This window comes from Littorina saxatilis, linkage group LG5 (assembly GCF_037325665.1).
Source record: "Littorina saxatilis isolate snail1 linkage group LG5, US_GU_Lsax_2.0, whole genome shotgun sequence".
Taxonomy (NCBI): Eukaryota; Metazoa; Mollusca; class Gastropoda; order Littorinimorpha; family Littorinidae; genus Littorina; species Littorina saxatilis.
Window position 1 is genome coordinate 15,073,197 of NC_090249.1, and position 24,816 is coordinate 15,098,012.

The 24,816-nt window shown below is 44.0% G+C and overlaps 2 protein-coding genes and 1 long non-coding RNA gene across 8 annotated transcripts in view; 2 read left to right on the forward strand and 1 right to left on the reverse strand.

Moving 5' to 3' along the window:
• The window catches only part of LOC138966365 (axotactin-like), a 146,079-nt gene extending 142,202 nt beyond the window's left edge, over positions 1-3,877 (reverse strand). For all 5 annotated transcript variants that reach the window (XM_070338568.1, XM_070338570.1, XM_070338567.1 and 2 more), the window contains exon 1: positions 3,747-3,877. The gene's annotated coding sequence lies outside the window, so the exon portion shown is untranslated. The remainder of the gene's footprint in view (positions 1-3,746) is intronic.
• Positions 1-24,816, forward strand: part of LOC138966381 (uncharacterized) — a 223,948-nt gene that overhangs the window by 183,347 nt on the left and 15,785 nt on the right. The gene's annotated exons all lie outside the window — the stretch shown is intronic.
• Positions 5,659-24,816, forward strand: part of LOC138966364 (fap1 adhesin-like) — a 34,029-nt gene continuing 14,871 nt past the window's right edge. Inside the window, exons 1-11 of the mRNA XM_070338564.1 lie at positions 5,659-5,847; positions 6,496-6,598; positions 7,670-8,409; positions 8,909-9,153; positions 14,340-14,508; positions 14,986-15,717; positions 16,070-20,340; positions 20,602-21,177; positions 21,719-22,423; positions 22,849-23,110; positions 23,813-23,978. Of these exons, the coding sequence (XP_070194665.1) occupies positions 5,698-5,847; positions 6,496-6,598; positions 7,670-8,409; positions 8,909-9,153; positions 14,340-14,508; positions 14,986-15,717; positions 16,070-20,340; positions 20,602-21,177; positions 21,719-22,423; positions 22,849-23,110; positions 23,813-23,978 (8,119 nt within the window). The 5' untranslated portion in view covers positions 5,659-5,697. The remainder of the gene's footprint in view (positions 5,848-6,495; positions 6,599-7,669; positions 8,410-8,908; positions 9,154-14,339; positions 14,509-14,985; positions 15,718-16,069; positions 20,341-20,601; positions 21,178-21,718; positions 22,424-22,848; positions 23,111-23,812; positions 23,979-24,816) is intronic.

The following is a 24,816-nucleotide window of genomic DNA, read 5'->3' on the forward strand; positions in this document are numbered from 1 at the left end:
TTCAACACTATCAACACCACTTTGCAATACTGAAATAATTTGTTCTGTGTTCGAAAGCTACAGCCAATCGTCATTATATCCCCTTAGGTACAGTTTTATACCATTATTGGCACATGTAAACAATATGAATTAATTAATGAACGCTACGAGTATGGCAGCCTTTAAATCAAAGTAAATTCGTACACTGTCCGGATAGTGCCGAAACATTTCATTTCTTCCGATTTATGCCTTGTTTGTTCTCTCATGAAATTCGAATTAATTGTTATTGACAGAAGGAGAAGGGTATAATCTGAAATTAAAAGGGTATTATTTTAAAATATAAAAACAAAACAAAAACAACTTAAATCATAGTAATCCTTGTGTGTGTGTGTGTGTGTGTGTGTGTGTGTGTGTGTGAGTTGTGTCTGTGTGTGCATGACAGTGTAATGTACGTATGTATGCATGCATGGTGATGTGTGTCTGCATATGTGTCTGGTTGGTTTTTATTTTATTTTTACCGTGCCGTGCCAAGATGAAATCCTTTTGCAAAATTGGTGAATAAATATCTTGTATCTTGTATCTTGTATCCTTCGTTTCCGCTGTCACCCCACGTTCGGTAGTCGTTGCCTCTCCGCGGGTATACTCTTGGGCCCTTTTTTCTATCGCAAAATTTCAAAGACGTTGGCGTGTGATAGCCTTGTGCGTCGAACGTTGTAGCAACGATAATGCAGTCTACCTCTTCCAATAATCCCTTTCTCTCTCACACACCCCCCCCCCCCCCTCTCTACCTGCCCCAACCGGCCCCCCTCCCCACCCAGTAGAACGAGAAAGAAAATGCGCACACACCTGAACTGAAAGCCGTTCAGTCGACATTGTGTCTGTCACCTGTCTTTACTATCTTCTTATCTCGGCGTATTCGCCTTTTTTCTTGACTGCATGCCTTTACGACCTGGCAATAACACTGAGATTAAGGGGATAACCCCCGTCAGTGTTGCGAGCGTTTTCAAGTACTTTTTGCGCAACACAGAAGTCACTCTCTCAGTTTTCGTATCACAGCAAAAACTGATCGACCGAAAGTTTTTCGTGTTACACGGTTATGAAGCACACCTTCCATGAATTTCTCTTATTTGATGAGAGAAAAAAATACGATTGTAGCTCTCGCCCAGCAGAGTGTGAGCCGGCTCAACGTAGCTTGTGCTGCAAGGTCAGTTCAGTGTCACATTGCCAAAATAAGAACAACCTATTGTTTTTTCGCAATGCAAATCTCCTCAAACTACAGAATATCATATCAAATAAATCTACACCAAAAAGCCAACCAACATTCATCGTACGAACGAGCAATACGCGCTCCCGGCAATGAGGTAGGTCATTGTAGCGTGACGATCATGTCCAAACGAAACGCTGAATGGAAATATTAACATAATAAAATCACACCGCCCTGCAAATATCCCATGCTGTATAGCGCAGTTACAGAATTACGTTATAATAAAACTCATCAAAAGCCTATCATTAAGTTGCTGGGGTCAAAGAGGGCAAATTCTTCATGCGCTTCTGTTCGTCATTTCTGTTTATCTTCTCGTTTCTTCTCTCTATCTTCAGTCGTTCTTTCTTGTTAACCTTCCCCATGTTTAATTCGTAAACACACAAAAAGCCACAAGAAAAGGGAGAACATTGTGTGACGGGCAAGGGGTGGGGGGTTGAAAAGGAAGGGCCGGGCCAAGACTGAGGGGGCTTTTGTCATGAGTGGCTTGTTTAATTCTTGAGATGCGTTTAAACGCAGGCATAACTTTGCTGAACACCTCAAACACTTATTGCATCTTTGCAGTGTTGAATTGGGAGGGGGGAGGGGGGCTGGTAACAAATATGCTTTCTTTACCACTGGGGAAAGCATTCAGCGACAACAGAATACGGTTTTGAACAAGATTTAATTTTTGGCAGCAGTACATTTACTACTGTGACAACAAACAAAGAAAATTTGAGTTTTTAACACAAAGTATGCAAATTCAAATCTGAAAAATAATATTGCATTCGTCCACGGTCCAAAGTAACGTTCATATACCCGGCCGGGGCGGGGATGTAGCTCAGTCGGTAGCGCGCTGGATTTGTATCCAGTTGGCCGCTGTCAGCGAGTTCGTCCCCACGTTCGGCGAGAGATTTATTTCTCAGAGTCAACTTTGTGTGCAGACTCTCCTCGGTGTCCGAACACCCCCGTGTGTACACGCAAGCACAAGACCAAGTGCGCACGAAAAAGATCCTGTAATCCATGTCAGAGTTCGGTGGGTTATAGAAACACGAAAATACCCAGCATGCTTCCTCCGAAAGCGGCGTATGGCTGCCTAAATGGCGGGGTAAAAACGGTCATACACGTAAAGTGGGAGTTTCAGCCCATGAACGAACAAACAATATACCCGGCCTCTGGATTGTGCATAGCCATGCTTTTACAAATGACGGACTTATGACTGAAACGCTGACGGTATGGGCCCCATGACTCTTGGTCTTGTTCAAACTATGATTATATTACTTGGAAAATTACAAAAATGACGGTTGACGGCCGAACATGTTGTTGAACATGCCAGAGGTCGACCCAATGTTAAAAACAACGGGAGTAGAAATGGACAGGTAACCATTGACACAACGTGACCCGGCCATTCCCTGTCACACTTGTCAGTCGACGCATCATTTGTTCGGGGACGGTATGAACTAACATATCAACGATATCATGCGATGAATTTAGTAATAAATTCGTTAAATCGGTTAACTGTGATGAAAATAGATTAGTACATGTCATTTCATCAAGTGAGTTTCAGTTTGAATGAAATCGAATTGCCGTAAACATCCAGCTTATGCGAGTGTTGTGACAGATTTTTTTGGATTTTTTATTTTTTATTTGTAAAACTTATCACAAAGTGAGGTTAATCATTGACTAGCCGGACTAAGAAAACATGAACCGCGAACCTCTGGACTCGAAATGGTTCATTGATGGTCGTTGTGTTTTGCGGAGCCGGACCCGGCTTTAAAGCTGTCCCGCAGAAAGGCAACCCGACAAAATAATTAATGGTGATGATGATGACGACTGATGAACTTCGATTGAATTAGAATGATAATGATTCTAATGATTACGGCGATACTCAGCCCGGTAACTGATTATTGATGATAATATTAACAAGCACTTTGTGGGCAACCAGCAACTTATTAGTGAAACTGGCTAATGTGACACGACGCTGTCAGAACTGATGGCCAAGGCGTAGCTGGAGATTCAGAGTCATAGAGAAAAACAGAAACTTTGAGAAGGCACTAAAACAAAGCAACAAAGAACTGAGAAAAAAAACCAAGCGACCCCGGCATGGTCCCCCTCTTTATTTTCTAAGTGACATCTTAATTTTTGCTTCAGTTAACACGGCAAACTGCTACTGCGACTGATGGGGTTACACATAAAACAGCCTCCCAACAAAACCTTGAGAACAGCCTACAAAATCAGTCACTGGAACCGCCGTCGGTTACGCTCTTCAGTTGATCAGCCGGTCATGATGCCCGGGAACAACACTGACACAGTGCATGTCGTCTGCGACATATTGATCGTCAACAGAGACGAACTCCACTGTTGCTCAGACTACAGGCTCATGCAACATGGGGTTGGCAGTTCGAGCCGCATATCGATGGAAACATTCCAAATCAGTCAGCCTTTACAGACAGTTTCCACATCCGCCGTAGACAATTTCAATGAATACTGTCAGGACAAAAGAAAACAGTGGAAGAAAATCACTTACTTGTGTTTTGTGTATTGATTGTATCCAGTGATAAATGAATTCAACACAAACACGCAACAACGCACAGTCTTCAAGCGATGCACAGTGCACTGGTATCCGCCAGTGTGCGATCGGTACCCATTCATTTCGTAGCGCCGATGTACACAGTAGCAGACGATACAAGCGCGCGCCACCTTGCGAGGCAAACATTTTCAGGGGAAGTAACCTCGTGCTACGAATTGATCGCGTTCTGCATTTTTGTTTGTTGTTACCTCCCATTATGTGCGAATCACACTTTTCAACGCCGTTTCCTTTAGAGTTTGAGAGATACGTATTTAAGACACAGACAAAAATACTGAAAGAAATGGGCCTGATGTACTGCGGGTTAGACTTCGTCTGTTCGAGTATTGGTGGAGTGGATGCACCTCTGGGGTGGCGTGAGTATGGAACCTTTCCAGATAGGCTGCAGGAGACAAAGCAGACGATGGTTTTCGCTACCGGAAGCAATGTTTCGATCGTGGTTGGCATGCGTCGTGCTGGAATAGTTTACATCACAGGAAGGGGTGTAGGCTTTTTTAAGATAATATTGTTGGTGGTGTACGATCAGTACCGTTCAGTGTTGAATGAACGTTGTAAAGGCAAATGATAAAAAATAGTGTTTTTTGTCTAGACCTGCTCTATGTTTCAATCAGAGCATTCTGTTAAAAACAATTTCCTTATTCTTCAACTTGCCCAACCTGCGTCACAGAATACCAGCAATGGCGGGAATCGAGCACGAGGTTTGCAAGTGTTTTTTGGCCAGAAATGACTTTTTTTAGCTGTAATTTATGACATATTGATAGCTCTTGTAATCATTTGTACTTGTTCTATGATTTACTTCATAGAAAGCTCTGTCAGCGACGTAGCAAAGAAATACAAACAAAAGGGTTTGATTTTTCTGTGAATGGCCAGCGCCATGATGCAGGACAGCAGAGTTGATCCACATCCGGTGGTGGTGCTGCTTTTGCCGCTTACTTGGAGACTGTTTAGTCCTCATGTGTAACGAAACAAAACGTTAACAGTTAGGCCGACCTTACTGAGGTATAGCCTCTTAGTATCAATGTGGCATACAGTGACTGTCTGTCAGTGTGCAACGCAATTTAAGGACATTCGATTTGACGGTGACACGGTGTGCACGTTGTGAAATAGTACAAAAACTAAAACATTCAAAACTGACACTCACTGACTCAGCACCAGCAGTACCCATGCTGTAGTACACATTCATGATGCATTATACCTGTCAGTATTAATATCACTGTCATGTCGATGTTGATTGCTAGGACAGTAGACTGAAACATGATGTGAAGACCAACTTCTTTTACATGCATGCTTGTTTGCAGTTTATTTTAACTTTTGCAACTGACAAGAAAATGACTATCAGACTTGCTTGGGCCCGAATGTCTTTTTTGGTGATTAAAACTTATTGTTCCTGAATTCAGGCGTCAGTGGTGTCACTTGGAATTGGAGGTTCATCTCCATGTGAGTGCTTCACAATCAGAATTAGTTACTTGTCTGTTTAATGTTCTAAAGACTTAGAGAAGTGCTACTTTCACATTTTTGTAGTTGGTCTTGTCTATCCAGGTTTCCCAATTGCTTCGTTTCCGGCCGATTTATGTGGAGCACGTGATGCGCACAAAAAATATTGGCGGTCTAGAAGTGTCGTCTGCGCAATGATCGCGGCGGCTTTCTTGACCGCCAAGGACGACCACGCACGTTGTGAGACGTCATTCGTTAGACCTCAATATATATGGTCATACACTTAATTGCAATGTACACCCAAAGTCATCACTTTCATAAACTCATGGCATAAGATTCACTTCTGACTGTCCTTTTTTCCCCCTCTCTCTCTCGTGCAGTATTGAAGTTCTGTCACCAGTGACAGGAAGTGAAGGGATTCATCCTCTGACCTACTTCAGGAGCACACTCTTTCAAGATGTCTCGAAGAAAGGATTATCAGTTTATGGCGCTGGAGCCAGGAACCACAGAAGATGTGTTTGTGGGACACATCACAGATCCAGACAACTTTTTTGTTCAGCTCTCACGTACGGCAGATTGCCTGGAGGAGATTATGAACCTGTTGACGGTAAGATTGCATGTTGGATGACCATACCGTGAGACATGCAAAATAAAGCGAATATCCTTCTCGTGCCAGATATGTGGTAGCACTACTTGTGTATTTCATTTTCAGAAGAAACGAGAACCTTCTGTGTAAATACTTCCTTGTCATTATATTATAATTAATAGTTTATTTGGGGTACATTCTATTCACCATTGCCATGTCAAGTGCATATTCTAGACTTAGCCCTGTGGATGTGTCTACTTCAAAAGCTGCAGAAGAAGAGTGAACATTTTGAGATTCATGAAGTGTGACCGTGAACTTCACATGGGGCTAAATGGGGATATTGCTGTTACTTTCAGTTCTGGTACTTGGTCGACGATGTGTGCTGCAGACTGGGTCATAACAAATTTCTTACATTATAATTTATACATGGGTGAATAGAATACTGTGATATGAGTTTGTGACTTCACACTGCTTTGTCAGTAGCGGTGTTTGGAAGCAATATTGTAACATCAGATTTTTTTTGGAGAAGAATTTACCTCTGAGTCTGACCGACTTTTTTCTTTATAAATACATGTTTGCAATAACAGAAATTTAGCATTGAACTAATAATAATATCAAATGTGATTGTTCTAATCCTGGAAATTGACTTTTTATTTTATTTTACTGCAGACCTATTACAAAGACAGCCCACCTGAAGCTTGTAACTGGCAGTTGGGCGATACCTGTGCCGCCCTCTATACTGATGGCGAGTGGTATCGGGGAAGAGTGACAGGTATGTGAATGGCTATCATTTGTGAGCATCGATCGTATTGAAGACGTTTTCATATATAACTCACATTATTTAGGTAATTTGTTTTGTTTTTTAAATGTGATGGTCTGCAGTGTTGTTCCCAGACTCGGACAATAGGTCAGCACCTGGATTGAAAATATGTAAGAATCAAATGTCCTGATTACAGAATCTTTCCGTCTGTCAGATTTCCTTCATGTCAAATCTATTGGTTGGCCGACCGGCCAGGAATCGGAACAGTGCGTCAGATACAAAAAAACCAGTGCCAATATCCGAAGACCGAGGCCTGAGAATAACACTGGGTCTCCTGTTGTTGTTTACAGTGTATATGATTTTATAATTAAAAGATATAATAATGAAATTTGTCAGCATTTTTCTTTGATGGTGTAAAACCCAGGGGTGTGACTTTTCCGCGAATCCGCCAATTTCCGCGGACACAACTTATGTATTCCGCTGGAGTAATCTATTTTTCCGCGTCCCATTTCATCACAGTATCTATAACTTGTTGACTGAATGATATGGAAAGAAGTGAAGATGGAACAGAACACTGGAGGCTTGAGAGTTAAATTGTGCTGACTGAAAACTCTTGATAACTAATAGTCATTTTGAGCTTCAATGCATTGGGGCGTCACTTGGATCATACTATTGCCAGTAATGGAGTAAGTATGCACCAGTACAATGTTACCATTGTTGTGTGAAAGTGTGTTTTTTGTTTGGTTGGGTGTTTTATTTTTGGGGGGGAGTGAGGAGAATATCTTATTTACCTGATCCAAACGAGTTGAAATTTAGTCTCAGATTGCACAGATTTTAATGTACCATTTAAAAAAAATACCCCCCTAGAGAAAAGGGATTTCCTCTTTTTTCACCACAAGAGAGTCCCACCCCTGAAAACCAAGGTGGTACAAAATACTGTGGGTTGCAGTGTCCATGGTCCACACTGGGTTCCAGAATTGAAGACATTTAATTGACTAGATGAATACCCGCTTCGCCGGGTACCCGGCATCTAGGCTGTGACTTTAACCACCACGCCCTGAAATACTATCCTATCTACTGCAGGCACCCCACACAACGGAGACAGGCTGGAAGTGAGCTTTGTGGACTACGGCAACAAAGATTACATCGAACGTGAGAACATCCGTTCTTTGCGACCAGATCTGTTCAACTATCCCGTACAGAGTATTCACTGCTGCCTGGAGGGTATATCCTCGGCTGAAAACTTCTGGTCCCCGGAGCATGTGGCCAAGTTTGAAGACCTTTGCCTGGAGAAGGACTTCGCTGCCACTGTGGTGTCTTACGACGAAGGCCAGGATGTCTACATTGTTCAGCTTGTTTCTGAAGATGGTTCCAACGTCAACCAAAAGTTTGGGGAAATGACAGGCTCTGGAATCATCCAGGCTGGTCTGGGTGCAGCCAAGCGCAGTGTGCGGGCCACTGACAGCCTTGACCTCAAGGTCACGGTCGGAGGTAACGCCCAGGCCAAGCCGACTCGTGGAATCGCTCAGTCACTTGGGGTCAATATCAACGGCGGCGCAACGTCCCAGTCGACCATTCCCCATGTTTCTCTGAAAGTTGGAGAGAAAGGTGACGTGACCGTAGTGTTTGTGTCCACTCCGTCAGAGTTTTGGTGCCAGGTGAACAAGTTTGCACAGGCGTCTGGCCAGCTCGCAGAGCAGATGGCAGTGACGTACAACCGGATGGGACCTGGCGAGGGCATCTTGCACAACTTGCGACCTGGTTCCATGTGTGCTGCGTTGTGCGATGCAGACAAGACTTGGTACAGAGCTGTCATTCAGGAGGTAGGCTGTTGGGTTTACTTATACATTACATAGTACTACAGTGAAACTCCCCTTTTAAGACCTTTAAAAAAAAGAAGAGAAAATCTGGTCTTAAAAGCGGGGTAAATTTACAGAGGTAATGAACAGAAAATCTGAGTAAACATGGTTTTTAAAGGGAGGGAGTTGTGAATCAGGGAGTCTAAGAAGGGGTTCCACAGTATGCCAAAGAAAACAGTGAAATACAACTGATGCATTAGAAAATGATATCATCTCATACATCCTTGTATTCTGATCTCAAAACAGTTTGTTGTTTGATAATGGGATAAGAACTTACAGATCTATATGATGATTTGAAAACTGAAAATGTGAACATATTTTAGCCAGCCAGCCCCCAAAGTAGAGTTCCCTAAGTAGAGTTATGAAGGGAGTCCATTGTAGCTGTTTTTGATAATTTTTGTACAACGCAGCTGTATCAACCGAATTTAGAATTCAACTGTGATATATATATTGACTTTTTCAGGTGACTGGACCTGAAGCAACTGTCTTTTTCATCGACTTTGGCAACAATGACACAGTCAGTGTGGGAAATGTGAAAGAACTGAAAGAAGAGTTCCGTAGCCTTCCAGCGCAGGCGGTCAGCTGTGCTCTCAGTGGTGTTAGACCATCTTCTGGGCAGTGGTCGGAGGATGCGTCTGCTAAGTTTGAAGACGTGGTGATGGAGAATGAGTACACTGCCACAGTGATTGAGAAGGTTAAAAATGGAAGGTGAGTTTTGTTAAGTTCAGGGTAAGGTTGTAGAAGCTTTGCCTGAAGTAAAAAGTAGGGCTTTAATTTCGCATTGATTTTATAGATGTTGCATCATGACTGGAACATGAATTAATGAGCTTGTTGCATGCAAGAATGAATGTAGTTGTAAACAAAATGTAGTTTAACATGTAGAGGGATCAGATAAATGAATCAGATAAATGAGAGATCTTTTGTCGTTTTGCTGTGAGTTTATGCTCAAAAGAGCAGGGGAATGATGAGATGTCTGGTTGGTCTGGTGTCAGAATAATGTGACTGGGTGAGACATGAAGCCTGTGCTGCAACTTCTGTCTTGTGTGTGGCGCACGTTATATGTCAAAGCAGCACCGCCCTGATATGGCCCTTCGTGGTCGGCTGGGCGTTAAGCAAACAAACAAACATGATGAGATAAAAGAGAATAGTTGTGGTTAAGGTAACATGGCAACACACAAAAAACAGTTGGACAAAAATAGGGTTTGCAGCGTAAAACAGGGTTGGTCGGTTTACCGTAACTAGGTGTTTTTTTCCCAACGGCTTACATTTAAGAGTTCAGTATCTTATGGTACTGAAGATACTTTTCTGTGATTGTTAACTCTAAGTGTCCTATAAGACTTTGAAGCTTTCTCTTCCCTGATCCTGTTATTTTCTGACTAAATTGTGTGAAACAGAGGTGGTTCAGTAAATAAATCATTTCTTTTTTGTTTGTGAATGGTTTTAATCCAATTTTTTTTTAGATGTTCAAATATGAATGCTGATTATGTTAATTGGAAGTTTAGACATTTTTGAAGATTAACCTTAGTTGTAAAAAGCCGTTAAGTGTATTAATTACAGGTGACAGTTTAAAAATAGAGTCAAAACCAAACCAAGGTGTTTCATTCTTTGTATTCATGACAAACAAACAGAACATTCCATTGTTTATGTAAACCTGCACTTTTACTCACTTGTTTCAACTGTCACATATCAACTGTCACATGTCAACTGTCACCCTAAAAAAAAATAAAAATAAAAAAACCACACACGCACACACACGACAGTGTTTATGCACTTTTTTTTTCACTTGTTTCAACTGTCACATATCAACTGTCACATTCAAAAAAACAAAAAAAACAAAAAACACAACAGTGTTTATGTGTAAACCTGCACTTCTACTGACTTGTTTTAACTGTCAAATATCAACTGTCAAATATCAACTGTCACATTCATAAAAAAAAAAAATAAAAAAAAAAAAAACACACACACACACACACAGACAGACAGTGTTTATGCACTTTTTTTTCTCACTTGTTTCAACTGTCACATATCAACTGTCACATTCAACAACAACAAAAAACAAAAACAAAAAAACACACACACACACACACACACACACACACAACAGTGTTTATGTGTAAACCTGCACTTCTACTGACTTGTTTTAACTGTCAAATATCAACTGTCAAATATCAACTGTCACATTCATAAAAAAAAAATAAAAAAAAAAATAAAAACACACACACACACACACACACACACACGACAGTGTTTATACACTTTTTTTTTCACTTGTTTCAACTGTCACATATCAACTGTCACATTCAAAACAAAAAAACAACAAAAAACACACACACACACACACAACAGTGTTTATGTGTAAACCTGCACTTCTACTGACTTGTTTTAACTGTCAAATATCAACTGTCAAATATCAACTGTCACATTCATAAAAAAAAACAACCACACACACACACACACACACAACAGTGTTTATGTAAACCTGCACTTCTACTGACTTCTTTCAACTGTCACATATATTGTAAGCCTTTTCGCATGGACGCTTTGTTATTTGCTTTTAAAATTTTGTCAGGATTTTAGGCGCAAGCGGGCGTCAGATGTTGATTACGAAAATGCTCCAAAGTTTGCGAATTCTCCAGGTTTTTGTTGTGCTTGCCAGTTGCAACTTCCTTTGCAATCTGTTTATTACACACAACATTTAGAAAAGTGAAGACGAACAAAGATAAAATTTCATGCAAAAGATAGTTAGACAAGAGAGAATTTTTACAACACCAGAGTGAGACGAGTGAGAACTTTGGACAATGCACATAAGGACGGGGTAGCCCACACCAGTTTAACATTTTAACTCAACGTTTATTTAGTTGTTGTTTTTTTTTGTTCCGCCAACTTGTCCAGTTACAAAAGGGAAATAAAATAAAGATAAGAAAATAAATCAGCATTTCAAATATCAACTGTCACATTAAAAAAATAAAAAATAAAAAAAACACCAACACACACACACACACAACCACAACAGTGTTTATGTAAACATGGGGGAGAACTTTTTGAGAACAGTTTCTGAGAAAAAATATCCTCAAGTGAGACAGTTCGCATTGACTTTCTCTCGCAATGTACACAATCACTCATTGATCAGCATCACCTTCAAAGCTACAGGCAAATCCAGCTAACTCACAAACGGTTAAGTCAAAAATTCGCTTAGCACACAAAGAAATTCTGGTCCGGAATTATCCCTCTTTATCTATGTGTACAAAGTACCCTGAGCTCGAAATGGGATTTCTCTTACGTAAGTCGAAAGACGGATAGCACACAACAGAAAGTCAGTCCCAAAGACAAAGTTTACTCTATATTTACTACAGCAACTCGAAACACGAAACTTGGCGTCTCACACTAGCGCATTGTGTAACCTTATTCCCTTCTTCTCTACACGGACGCCACACCGACTGGTCAGTCGGCACGCAATAAAGTATGAACTGAAGTTAGGAGGGGGCGAGGAGTAAGGAGGGGGCGAGGAGTAAGGAGAATTATCCAACTCCAAGAAAACACTCTGAAAAAGGTGGGGAAGTGGTGACAAGGCAGTGAACGCACTCACCATGCACTGACATCATACGAAAGCAGCCACACAAACACAGCACAGAGGCAGAGGCAGGTGTGCAGATGCTTTGTGAGAATAAGCGTTGAAAACCAGTTTGAATAAAAAAATTTTAAAAAAAACAGCAGATGGAGCCGCATGTCATAATCATTCTTCTTGTCTGGCTTTATTGACTGCATGCCGATCTTGTGGCAGTGACTTTTCACTCTTCAGTCGGACTGTTCACAAACCGCTCTCACTCTCCCTCACTGACTACCCTAAGCCCTACAACTGATCTTTGGAAATTGTTTGGAAGAGTACACCTCTCTATTTCTCTCCAATGCTCTTCCTGCTGACTTCAGTGACACCGGACACCCCACTGAGTTTAGCCAGCTACCCCCCACCCCCCCCCCCCCCCTCTCTCTCTCTCTCTCCCCAGCCATGTACTGTTTGGTGCTGTGGCCAGAGAGGTGTCACCGGCTAATTGAGGCCAGCTGCACTGTTCACTCAGAGCAAAACTAGTTGACTGTGTCTAACTTTTGACAAAGCAACACAACTGAAGGGTTCACAGACGTCAATGTCATCGTCGCTGCTACTCAATGGAATGTCCGAAATTCCGGATGAAAAGTCAGATAAATCGGCAGTGTGCACACTTGACACAGAAATGTCACTTTGACCTGAATCTGCTAGGCCTAACACATCAGCAGGGTTGCCGAAGTTCCGAATGTCAGCGCGATCGAATCCATGAAAAGATGATGAAGATGATGAAGATGAACAATCCAAGTCAGCCATTTTGATCCAAACATTCTCTCGCAAAAAACTCAACTAAAATCGGTCAGGAAAAATAGAAAGGGTAAAAAAAAAACTGAGACAAAAATCACCAACTGTCAGCGGTTGTTGACAAACGAGCACCACTCGCGGTTTTCTTCGTGAAGAGCTGTATTTCCGGGTTATTCCCCTTTAGCCTTAGCTACAGGTACGCGCGCGGTTTCAAGCGGATCAGGATCGTCAGCGACAAGCGGAACGGCGCGGTATAGGACATTAAGAGTTAAGGAAAAGAAAAAAAGTTGTATGTTTCTGGTCACCCAACCCTACCTAGTTTTTTCCCGCCGACCCTACACTTTTTATATTTAGTAAAGTTTTGACTAAATATTTTAACATCGAGGGGGAATCGAAACGAGGGTCGTGGTGTATGTGCGTGTGTGCGTGCGTGCGTGTGTGTGTGTGTGTAGAGCGATTCAGACTAAACTACTGGACCGATCTTTATGAAATTTGACATGAGAGTTCCTGGGTATGAAATCCCCGAACGTTTTTTTCATTTTTTTTATTAAATGTCTTTGATGACGTCATATCCGGCTTTTCGTGAAAGTTGAGGCGGCACTGTCACGCCCTCATTTTTCAACCAAATTGGTTGAAATTTTGGTCAAGTAATCTTCGACGAAGCCCGGGGTTCGGTATTGCATTTCAGCTTGGTGGCTTAAAAATTAATTAATGACTTTGGTCATTAAAAATCTGAAAATTGTAAAAAAAAATAAAAATTTATAAAACGATCCCAATTTACGTTCATCTTATTCTCCATCATTTGCTGATTCCAAAAACATATAAATATGTTATATTCGGATTAAAAACAAGCTCTGAAAATTAAATATATAAAAATTATTATCAAAATTTTTTTTTCGAAATCAATTTAAAAACACTTTCATCTTATTCCTTGTCGGTTCCTGATTCCAAAAATATATAGATATGATATGTTTGGATTAAAAACACGCTCAGAAAGTTAAAACGAAGAGAGGTACAGAAAAGCGTGCTATCCTTCTCAGCGCAACGAATACCCCGCTCTTCTTGTCAATTCCACGGGCACTGCCTTTGCCACGGGCGGTGGAGTGACGATGCTACGAGTATACGGTCTTGCTGCGTTGCGTTGCGTTCAGTTTCATTCTGTGAGTTCGACAGCTACTTGACTAAATATTGTATTTTCGCCTTACGCGACTTGTTTTTATTGCATTTGGAAAAAAAAGCGTCAAAACGAAAGTAACAGACAGCAGATGACACAAGGGGGATAACCCCGCATCCCTTTTGTCTCATTTGTTTTGTAATGTGTTGTCTTTCTCTTTGTATAGTAAGTCCAGTCTCTTTGCGTCACTGTATTGTTATTTTTTACCCTGACCACAACAAAAACATATATCCCTACCTACCTACCCTAATTTTTGTACCCATGTTACCAGAAACATACAACTTTTTTTTTTTTGGCCCAAGACGCGTTTACTTTTAGTATGTGACTTAGTTTGTACAACTCACAAAGGTTATTATCTAGTGTGTATTCTGACAGGCACATCATAAGCCTGACCAACACAAGTGACAACAGCGACGTGGCAACAAGTTTCCTCGGAACTTGTTCGGAAGCGGTGAAGGTCACTGGCCAAACACCCGGTGCTGCAGTTGCTGCTAACATGCCCAAGTTTCCACCACCCAATATTCAGACACCATCCAAAGCTAAGGTATTGGTTTCTTCTGTTTTCTTTGCACGCAGAATTTACACCAGGAAATATGGTGTGTGTGTGTTATCTAGCCAGCTGAGAATGTTAGGTGCAGCAGAATTTGTGTTTCAATTTTGGGATAGTGTTTTTTGCTGGCGTGTTGAGCACCAATTGATAATAAAATTGTGGTTGTAGCCTTTCCAGTGTTGATGCTGTATGTCACTTGCTTCATTTTATACTGCCGGTTCTTGATGCCAGGGGTGATTTTTCTTCCGTATTTTACAGAATTCTGATTGACTTCTTTTTTTGTTTGTAAAGTTGCATTTAAATCAATCTGTTAGTCACGATACAGTGGACCGAGGTTGAGGATAGGTGCTGGCTGGGGTTAAAAAAAAAAAGTTCACTATTGTACATTTTTAAAAAAAATCACCACTGTGATGATCTGCTTGATTTTCTTTGGCCTGTTCTTGATAAGAACCGTTTATGTGTGTGTCTCAGGTGTTTGTGAGCTGGCTGGAGTCCCCTAGCGAATTCTACATCCAGCTGTCAGACAACCAGTCAGTCCTGGATTCTCTCACTGATGGCCTGCAGGAGTTCTACGAGAGCCAGAAAGCCACACCAGCCACAAACGTCCGTCCAGGCTCCATCGTGGTCTCCAGGTTTTCTGATGACGGTGCCTGGTACCGCGGTGTGGTGAAGAACATCACCGGCCCCACTTCTGAAATATTCTTCGTGGACTTTGGCAATTGTGACAAGGTCCCCACTGTCAGCCTGCAGCAGGTGGAGAAGCAATTCTGCAAGATTCCAGCACAAGCTGTGCACTGCAGCCTCCATGGCATCCGGCCTCTGTCCCAGGGCAACACTTGGAGCGGAGACGCCAAAGATTTCTTGGAAAGTCTCACTCAGGATGGCGCCACTTGCAAGTTCCTCACCTGCAAAGCGGGCGTGTACGAAGTTGAGCTTGAATCCAGCGGCAAGAACGTAGCGAGAGAGATGATCGCCCATGCTGTTGTGAGAGGAACGCAGCAGGAGGAGGCGTCAAGTGCTCCCAAGTACCAGCATGTGCAGGTGGCACGCGGAAAGAACCATGCTGTCTATGTCGGCTACATAGACTCTGTGGAGAACTTCTGCGTGCAGCTGGCTGCAGGGATGCCAGAGCTGGATCAACTGATGGAGGAAATTGGGGACTACTACAACTCGGGCAAGGGAAAACCTCTTACCAACCCACAGGTATGTATCTATGTTAACATCTCTACCACTAAAGAGAATGGTATGGAGGCTGATGCGCTATTGAATGTGGAATGAAAATGAAGTTTTTGGATCCTTTCTGGTTGAAAATGAAAAGGTTGTGATGAATGTATCATGTACTATGTAGCACTGTCACCACTGACGTAAATTCACAAAATATTGAGAGTTGCTGTTTATTTGTATGACTTTGACTGCTTTGAGTCTTGCTTTTTGCGTGCAACACTTTTGTAACTTGAATGTAGTGAAGTCTGATTTTCAGCAAGCACTGCCTGCTGGATGATTTGTTGATTGGTCAGGTTATTATTTAGTGTTTTTTTTATTGTTTCTGTTTCAGGTTGGTATGCCCTGTGTTGCAAAGTATGAAGAAGACGACCAGTGGTACCGAGCTCAAGTACGATCTTTCTCCAGCAAGGACATTGACGTGTTCTTCGTGGACTACGGCAACATTCAGAGCTCACCACGCAACACCGTCTTCCAGATGGAGCCCAAGTTCATGAACAGTCTTCCCGCTCAGGCCGTGCAATGTCGTCTTAGCATCGACCAGGCTTTCAACTCTGAGGGTCAGCTGGACAAATTTTCAACTGTCACCGGCAATGACGAGTTCGAGATGGTTGTGAAGGGCAGGGAAGGAGCTAAGCTGATAGTAGACCTGTTGAAAGCGGGTGCCTCCGTGACGAATGAGCTGAAGGGAGGAGCTTCACCGGCTAAAGAGAGTCCAGAGAAAGCAAGTTCGGGTTACACTTCAGGAAAGGTCAGTCCTGGACAGACAGTGTCTGCCTTTGCCAGCTTCATTGAGTCTCCATCACGCTTCTGGGTGCAGCTGGCAGGCTGTGATGATGAGTTGATGTCCATCATGGAAACACTGAGCAAGCACTACGGACCAGGCAATGATGCAGCGTTGGCTAACCCCACTCCGGGACAGCCCTGTGTGGCTCTGTACGAGGAGGATAAGAAGTGGTACCGTGCGTCCGTTATGTCTGTCCATGGCACACAGGTCAAAGTCCAGTTTGTTGATTACGGAAACTCTGAGCTGGTTGATCGTCAGAATGTCAAACCCATCTCCTCCAGCTTCCTGTCTTCCCCTCTTCTTGCCATCGAGTGTTGCTTGGATGGGTTTCAGTCCAGCCCTGCCTCTGATGATGCGGTCGCGCTTTTGGAGGACTTGGTAACGGAGCTGGAACTGTCGGTGACCTTCAAAGATCCTAAAAACGTCACCGTCTTTGCAGGCAATAAAGATGTGGGTCAAGTTCTCAAGGATAAGGGTTTGGGACCCAGGTCACAGAGGTCAACACCTAGAACCTCACCCATGAAACCGCCATCAGGTTCAAACCCTAGGAGCCCCCCGAGCCAACCATCTTTCGGCGGTCGGCCAGTAATGAGTGCCTCTTCTCCGCCGGGCAGTTCTGCTCCCCAGAAGTTCATTGAAGCTACACCACCATCAGGATCTGCTGACGCCATCATAACTCATCTTGACACCCAAACTGGCACCTTCTGGGTGCAGCTTGCAAGCTCCGAGTCCCAGCTTCAGCAGTTGGCTTCACAGCTACAGTCAACGTATGGCTCGGGTGGTCCCGCACTCAGAGGCTCCGCTGCAGAGGCCATGGCCTGCTGTGCCAAGTTCAGTGCTGACGGCTGTTGGTATCGGTCCATAGTGCAGAGCATTATGGGGCCCAAAGTCAAGGTTCAGTTTGTTGATTATGGCAACTCGGACGTCATCCCAGCTAACACTTTAAAGTCAATCACTCCTGATCTTCTCCAGGCTCCAAAGCAGGTGTTTGAGTGCAAGCTGAAAGGACTTCAGTCATGGAACGCGCAGACGGCCAGCGTCTTTTCCAAGACCGCCATGGATGACCGGATCAGCGTTAGGTTCGTTACATGCTCTCCACCTTACCAAATCCAGGCTTCAGTCAAGAGACAGGATCTGCTTCAGCTGTTGCTGTCTCCGTCTCCCTCGCCACAGAAGGGCTTTGGTGGTGGTGGAGGAGGTGGTGGCTTTGGTGGTGGTAGTGGAGCGTCCAAGCCGTTTGACCGTCCACAACAGCAGAAAAATTCCCCACCGAGCAAATTTGGGTCTGCTCCTCCTCCGAGGTCATTCAACGACCGGCCGCAGCGAGGGTTTGGTAATTCAGCAAAGGAAGACTCATGGGGGGATGCACCACCCAAAGACCAGCCTTTCAAGAGGAACATCTCATCTGACTCAGGATTTGCAACAACACCTTCTCCACCGAAACTGCCAGAGCAGGTGTTCCAGCCTCAGCAGTGCCCTGGCGGAAGTCAGGCTGTGTATGTGTCTCACGTAGCCGATGATGGTACTTTCTACTTACAGCTGTTGAGAGACATTGACGCCATTGATGAGCTGACCACCAAAGTGGAAAGTGCCCCAGCAGCAGCTCACCCTAACCCCGAAGTGGGAGCTGCATGTGGAGCCAAATTCTCTGAAGACGGAGCCTGGTACCGAGGTCTGGTTAAATCTGTTGCTGGTTCCATGGCTGATATCTTGTTTGTTGACTTTGGGAATGGTGAGAAGAGCGACGTGAAAGGCCTGAAACCTCTGCCCGCTCATCTTCTCACCCCAGCACTTGCGTACCAGTGTCAAGTGGAGGAGACGGGTCCCTTGACCCCAGAACAGCAGGAAACGTTTAAGACCGCCTCTGAGGACAAAGAGTACCAGGTGACATTCAAGAGTGGCCTCCCCTTCTCTGTCATTGTCAAGGACGAGAATGGCACCAACCTTGCTGAGACAGTCTTCAAACCGACCAGCATCCGCCCACCAACTGCACCCAAAGAAATGGTACCTGCGACAGTGTCCAAGGTGGACGACAACGGACGTTTCTACCTGCAGCTGTCCAGCCAAGAAGACGCCCTGTTTACCCTGAGTGACGAAGTTCAGACTGTGTGTGATGGACAGCTTGAGAAGTTGACATCTTTTGAGGAGGGCCAGGTCTGCTGTGCCAAGTTCTCTGAAGACGAGGCATGGTACCGCGCAACTGTGGTGAAGGATAACGGAGACACCGTAACAGTTCTCTTTGTAGATTTCGGCAACAAGGACACGGTCAGCAAAGACGATGTTGTGGTCATTCCCCCTTTCCTCATGACCAAAGCAGCCTTCGCTTATGACAGCAAGCTTCAGGGAGTAAAGAAATGGAAAGAAGACCAGAAGAAGAAGTTCGAAGCCATGACGGAAGGCAAAGTCATGAATGCCCGATTCATGTCGTTCACGCCCCCATTTGAAGTTGAACTGACGAGAAGTATTGGGCTAGAGCTGATGGAGGATGAAGAGTCTGTGGAGGAAGAGGTTGAGGAAGAGTTTACCGATGCCAAAGAAGTCCCTGAAGAAAGCGCTGCGCCTGAATCACAGGCAAAACCAGAAGATAACACAGAAGAAGCAGAAATGGAACCACAAGTTGCGCCTGAATCACAGGCAAAACCAGAAGATAAAACTTCAGAAGGAGAAATTGAACCACAAGCTGAAGCTGTTAAAGAAGCACAAGCAGAATCTGAAAACAAGGGCGATTCAGAAACGGAAACAAGTAGTGCCGAATCCAAGTCGGAGTTCCGTCCACAAACCCCACCAGCCTTGGACGCCTGCATCATTTCACATGTGGACTCCGACGGCATTTTCTACCTCCAGCTGACGAGCGAAGATGACACCAGGGAGGCTCTAAGCGAAAAATTGCAGGATGAATGCGAGTCTCCAGAAAGCAAGGTTGTCCCACCGTCAGTCGGTCTTGCCTGCTGCGGAAAGTTCTCTGAAGATGAAGGGTGGTATCGCGCTGTTGTGGAGAAGGTGGATGGAGATTCAGTAAAGGTCAGGTTCGTGGATTTTGGCAACACCGACACTATCCCTGTCAGCGACTTGAGAGAGATTTCAGCGGAAAGTTTGTCATCGGCCCCGCTAGCCTACAAGTGTGTATTGGAGGACAGTGATGGCGATGTGGTCAGCAGCAAACTGGAAGAACTCATTGCCGACCAGACCTTGACCGTGACTTTTGAATCGACAGAAACACCGCCTTACACTGTGAATCTGCAGCTGGAGAATGGCAGCAACGTTTCTGTGTTGCTTACTTCACCGTCTGCAGGTGAAAACGCATCGGCAATAGCTGATCAAACCCAAGACAGTGAAGAAGCTGCTCTTCACATGGACAGACAGAGCATGACCTTGCCACAAGGTCACCGGGTGAAGGTCACCATCAGTCACGTGGACAGCCCATCCTCTTTTTGTGTCCAGCGCGATAAGGTTTCCCAGCTGGACGAGTTGTCTGAAGCCATGTTGGAGCACTATTCTAGCTTAGCAGAGGGAGACGGACTCATTGAGAACTTGTTTGTTGGCCAGCTCTGCGCCTCATTGTTTGGAGAAGAGGAGGAGAAGGCTTGGTATCGTGCACAGGTGCGAAGCATTGACGAAGACACAGACACCTGCAAGCTTTTCTACGTTGACTATGGCAACACGGATTCTGTGCCAAGGTCGTCAGTACGCGAACTGCTGCCCAAGTTCAAAGAGTTGCCGTGGCAGTGTGTATCCTGTAGCCTGGCTGGTGTGCGATGTTCCGCAGACGAATGGAGTGAGGAGGTCAAGACAGCCTTTGAAGATATGGCTGCTGGCAAGTGAGTAGAAAGACATTTGTTGCCTTGTACTCTTGACATTATGTTTTGGTTTCTTTTTAAGTTTAGTGGAATGTAATGAACTGTCTGATGTTTACGTTTGGACTGTGTTCTGATCTTTGGAATGAAATGGATATTATTTTACGAATTTGAAATGAAGAAAACATTTTTGAGAGATGTATTTAGTTAACTTTTTTGTAGCAGTGTCCTATTCTTCTCTTTCGAACTATAGTGCAACTGATCCATTATTTTTTGGCTCTCCAGGTCAGTGCTTGCTGACGTACTGAGTGGTGACGGTATCAGCCAGCCTTACCTCGTGCATGCCCTTGACCTTGGCATCCCCTTGGCCGAGACCTTCCTGGCGCTTAACCTCGAAGGCGTGGAAGCTACAGAAACCCCAAAGCTTGACAACGTGCAGCACATTTTCTCTGACACCAAAACTGAAGAATCGCTAGCCTCAGATCTGCAGGAACTTGAACTGGACGACACCGCCCAGGAGAAGGAAGACGTCGAGAACTCCGAGAAAGAAACGGTTGATGACATCGGAGAAACGGAGCAGGAGTTCTCCCGCCATTTGAAGGAGTGCACGGCCCAGATTGAATCCACCATGCTGGAAGATGCAGTATCCAGGCAACAGAACGTCAACTCGACACAGCTGGAGGAGTCTACAGTGGAGGAGTCTGCAGTGGCGACGGGCGAAGGAACACAGGAAGAAGAGGAGGAAGGAGAGGAAGAAGAGGAGGAGGAAGACTTTGAAGACGCTGTTGGAGCGGAGGATGAGGGTGCTGAAGACGATGGAAACATCACCGAAACTGCGGATGATCACCAAGCTTGCTGCGGGTTTGTTTATTTTATCATGACTTCTTCTTCTAATTCTTCCATATCAGCTGAAAAGACGATGAAAAATAATAACCAACCAATGAACCATCTTCTTCTTCTTCTTCTTCTTCTTCTTCTTCTGTGATTTTTGCTGTTGAGTAGGCATGTTACTTGTTTCAGGGGAATGATCTTAGCCATGCTTGTTGCATACTTTCTTGTCTGCAGTGTGTGAGTGTTTGTTTGTTTTCTTCTCCCTGTTTGCTGTTTGTTGCAGCTTTAAAAATGTTATACTTGTGTTTACTAACTCCACTGGAAGCAACAAATTCTTCAGTTTGCTGTTTGTTATGAGACGTGCTAATTTAGCAAAGAATAAATGTTGGCTTTGTGTTTGGATACTGTTTGGTATGAACGGGTCTTATAACAGTCCTCTAGCATATAATTCGGAAGCAGAATTAGTTTATGCAGGTTTAATATATTCCTTGAAATAATTTACTTAATTTAGAGATGCCGCCATAGCTGGGCTTGAAGTTGTAAGCCACTGATCATTGTGCTCTGTTTTCAGCTGTGTATCAGATGGCTTGGCGGAGCTGGAGTGGATGGACATTCACATTTGTGTGGCCGTCTCGGCCTCGGAGTTCTGGTGCCAGCTTCCTTACGCTCGCTCAATCCTGTCTGGAAGTACCCTCGGCATTGAGAAAGCCAGAGCCACAGAAGTCGTAACGGACCCCAAAGTCGGACATTTGTACCTGGTCTGTGATCCCCCTCTGACCAACTACCGTGGCAAAGTCCTCACCACTGACTGTGATGACGCCAAAGTGAAAGTGCTGAAGATTGACTATGGCACTGAAGAAAACGTCCCCAAAGGTTGTCTCTTTCCACTGCCAAAACATCAGCTTGAGCTTCCGGCGCAGGCTTTCTGCTGCTGTCTCGACAAGCAGGAAACCGTGGTAGCCAAGAAGGACTGGTTGAACGATGTCATCACCAAAGGTGAAGCTGTCGACAGAGACTTTCAGGTGAAGGTTGTGGGACGCAAAGCTGACGGCATCGTGCTCGTTGACATCAGAGAGAAGTCCAGCAAGGAGTGCTCTCCACAGCCATTTGACATAACCAGCATTGAAGCAGACGGGGACGCAAGCAAGCTGGGAGGAGGGGAGGAGGTTTCCATGGACGCTCTGGAGATTTCGCAGCCTGTCCTGGAGTCTACAGTCCTTGGTGACACCCTGTTCCAGTCATGCATGGAGAGATCGGACGGAGATCAAGATTACATGTGAGATTCTTTTCTCTGTTTATCCCTGTCTGTTTATTTCTCTCTATCTCTCTCTCTCTCTCTCTCTCTCTCTCTCTCTCTCTCTCTCTCTCTCTCTCTCTCTCTCTCTCTCTCTCTCTCTCTCTCTCTCTCTCTCTCTCTCATGCATGCACGCAGACACACACAGACACACACACGCTCACTATTTTCTCCCCCCCCCCCCCTCACCCCTTCATAATTGGTATGGGAAAAAGATACATTTTGGAAATTCTTCAACATCCTGAGTTCTAAAATAAATTCACTGAACAGATGAAAGAATTCTTTTTAGAAAGTAGTTATCTGTTATTTTCTTTCATACATTACTATGATTAGTGTTTTGTTTTGTTTTCATATATTTGAATAATAAACCTCAGTGTTAACAGTCACCCTTCCTGATTGAATTTCAGTGTTCAGCCTCTGGACCAAGGCAAGGAGTACCACGTGTCGGTATCCCCAGCAGGCAGGCCCGACTCATTTTACGTCGTCCAAGTGTCCTCCAAGGGTCTACTCGATACTCTCGCCGATGACATTGAAGCGGAGGTTATAGAAAAAGAAGAGGCGGATGAGGCTAGCGAGCAGTTGACCGTGGGTAGCCCATGCCTGGTTCTGAACAAGACTACCTCGAAATGGGTCCGTGGGCAGGTGAAATCCTCAGGGGATGAGTACAAGGTGAGTTGCTTGCTTTTGATTGACTGACAGAGATGTGTGTGTATCCGTTCCACTCTCAACAACCTAACTACCAGAGGAGAAGCAGCATGTGTGTGTAGATTGATTGCTCTTACTCCTATACCTGTGACAGTAAAAAGAAACACTTTTTGTCTGTCAAACGTTAGAGTTGAACATGACTTGTGTTTTGCACTTGCTTTTGTTTATCTCTAAAACTATGCATGGGATGTCCCAATATCTCAGAACTTCAGTGTGATATTTTTGGCTTGGCCATGTAAATTGTAAGAAAGAGTCAGAAATGGCATGTTAAATTGTAAAAATCTGATTCCTCAGACCTGTTCTGTACTTTCATTTCAGTGCTTTTCCTGGATGAGCAAGAAAGAATTAAAAAAAAAAAGGATGCAAGTCGCTTGTTCATTTCAATGCTTGCTATTCTCTCGGGTCCCAGGAGAATGTTTCAGAGTAACTTTCTCTATTTCACATGTATGCATTTAGAGCGCTTACTTCCCTTTGTTAATTAGATCTGGATGAGCAAAGTTTGCCTTGCCCTGACTGTGCGTGGTTGTATTGTTTCAGGTGTTGTGCGTGGACACGGGGTGTGTTGTGAATGTTGGGAAGTACTGTACTTTCATTCTTGTGCTTTTCCACGATGAGCAAAGTTTGCCCTACCTCTTGCCCTGACTGTGCGTGGTTGTATTGTTTCAGGTGTTGTGTGTGGACTCGGGGTGTGTTGTGGATGTTGGGAAAGAGAGCGTGAGGGAGCTGCCACTCAGACTGTTGGACACACCTGCACAAGCCGTCCTGTGCTGCCTGGCTGATGTTGTACCCGTGGAGGAGCAGTGGTGTGATAGTGCTCTCTCGTTCTTCACAGGTGACTCTTTTTTTCTTTCATTTAATTTCATTTACTTTATTATCCCAATGCTGGGAAATTCAGGTCGCTTCCTCCCAGTGGAAAGCTAGCAGCAACAAGAGTTGCGCTACCCAGCCTTTAAGATGCATTTCTACTACTGTAGATCTCATTCAGTTGGACATTGAGCTTTTGCGATGTTGGTACATGTGTACTCTTAGTCACGCACCTGGCACAACCATTCAATAGAGCACGGTCAAATATGAGCAACAAAAAAATGCTCCTTATAGTCCAGAAAGTATGGCACATGTACTTAAACACGTCACGGCCAATCCGGCCTCTCCCATAATGCAACAGAAAAAGGGGCGGGGCTTAGCAAAAATAGCACAACGCGTGGCACGCGATGTAAACACGAACAGGCCAAAGTGCACTGGGGACGCGGGGGCATCAGGGCGCTCTAATAAATCAGCTTCAATGTTTTTGTCAATAAAAAAAGCACAAGATAGTGTCCACAAGCTCTTTGTTTGGATTTCCTTCTCCCAAAAATGTTTTAACCTTTTGAACTTGGGCGTAAATAAGATCAATTTCCTCTCTCTCACCGCTAAACTGAATTTTACCATCTGGCTTTCTGTCTGTGCGAGCAGCATTTCTTCTTTTAACAGCTTCTTCAGAGTTTTTCACATATTTTCGTTTCTGAACATTTGTGATATCTTGCATATTGATTGCGTATTTTTTTTATATAAATTTACAATACAATTGAACTTTCACACAGAGAACCTTTGTGTCAAAGAAATCAGTCACACAGAGAGAAACAGAATAACAATGTCAAGGCTGTAGATGTCAGGCTAGTCAAACGGACAAA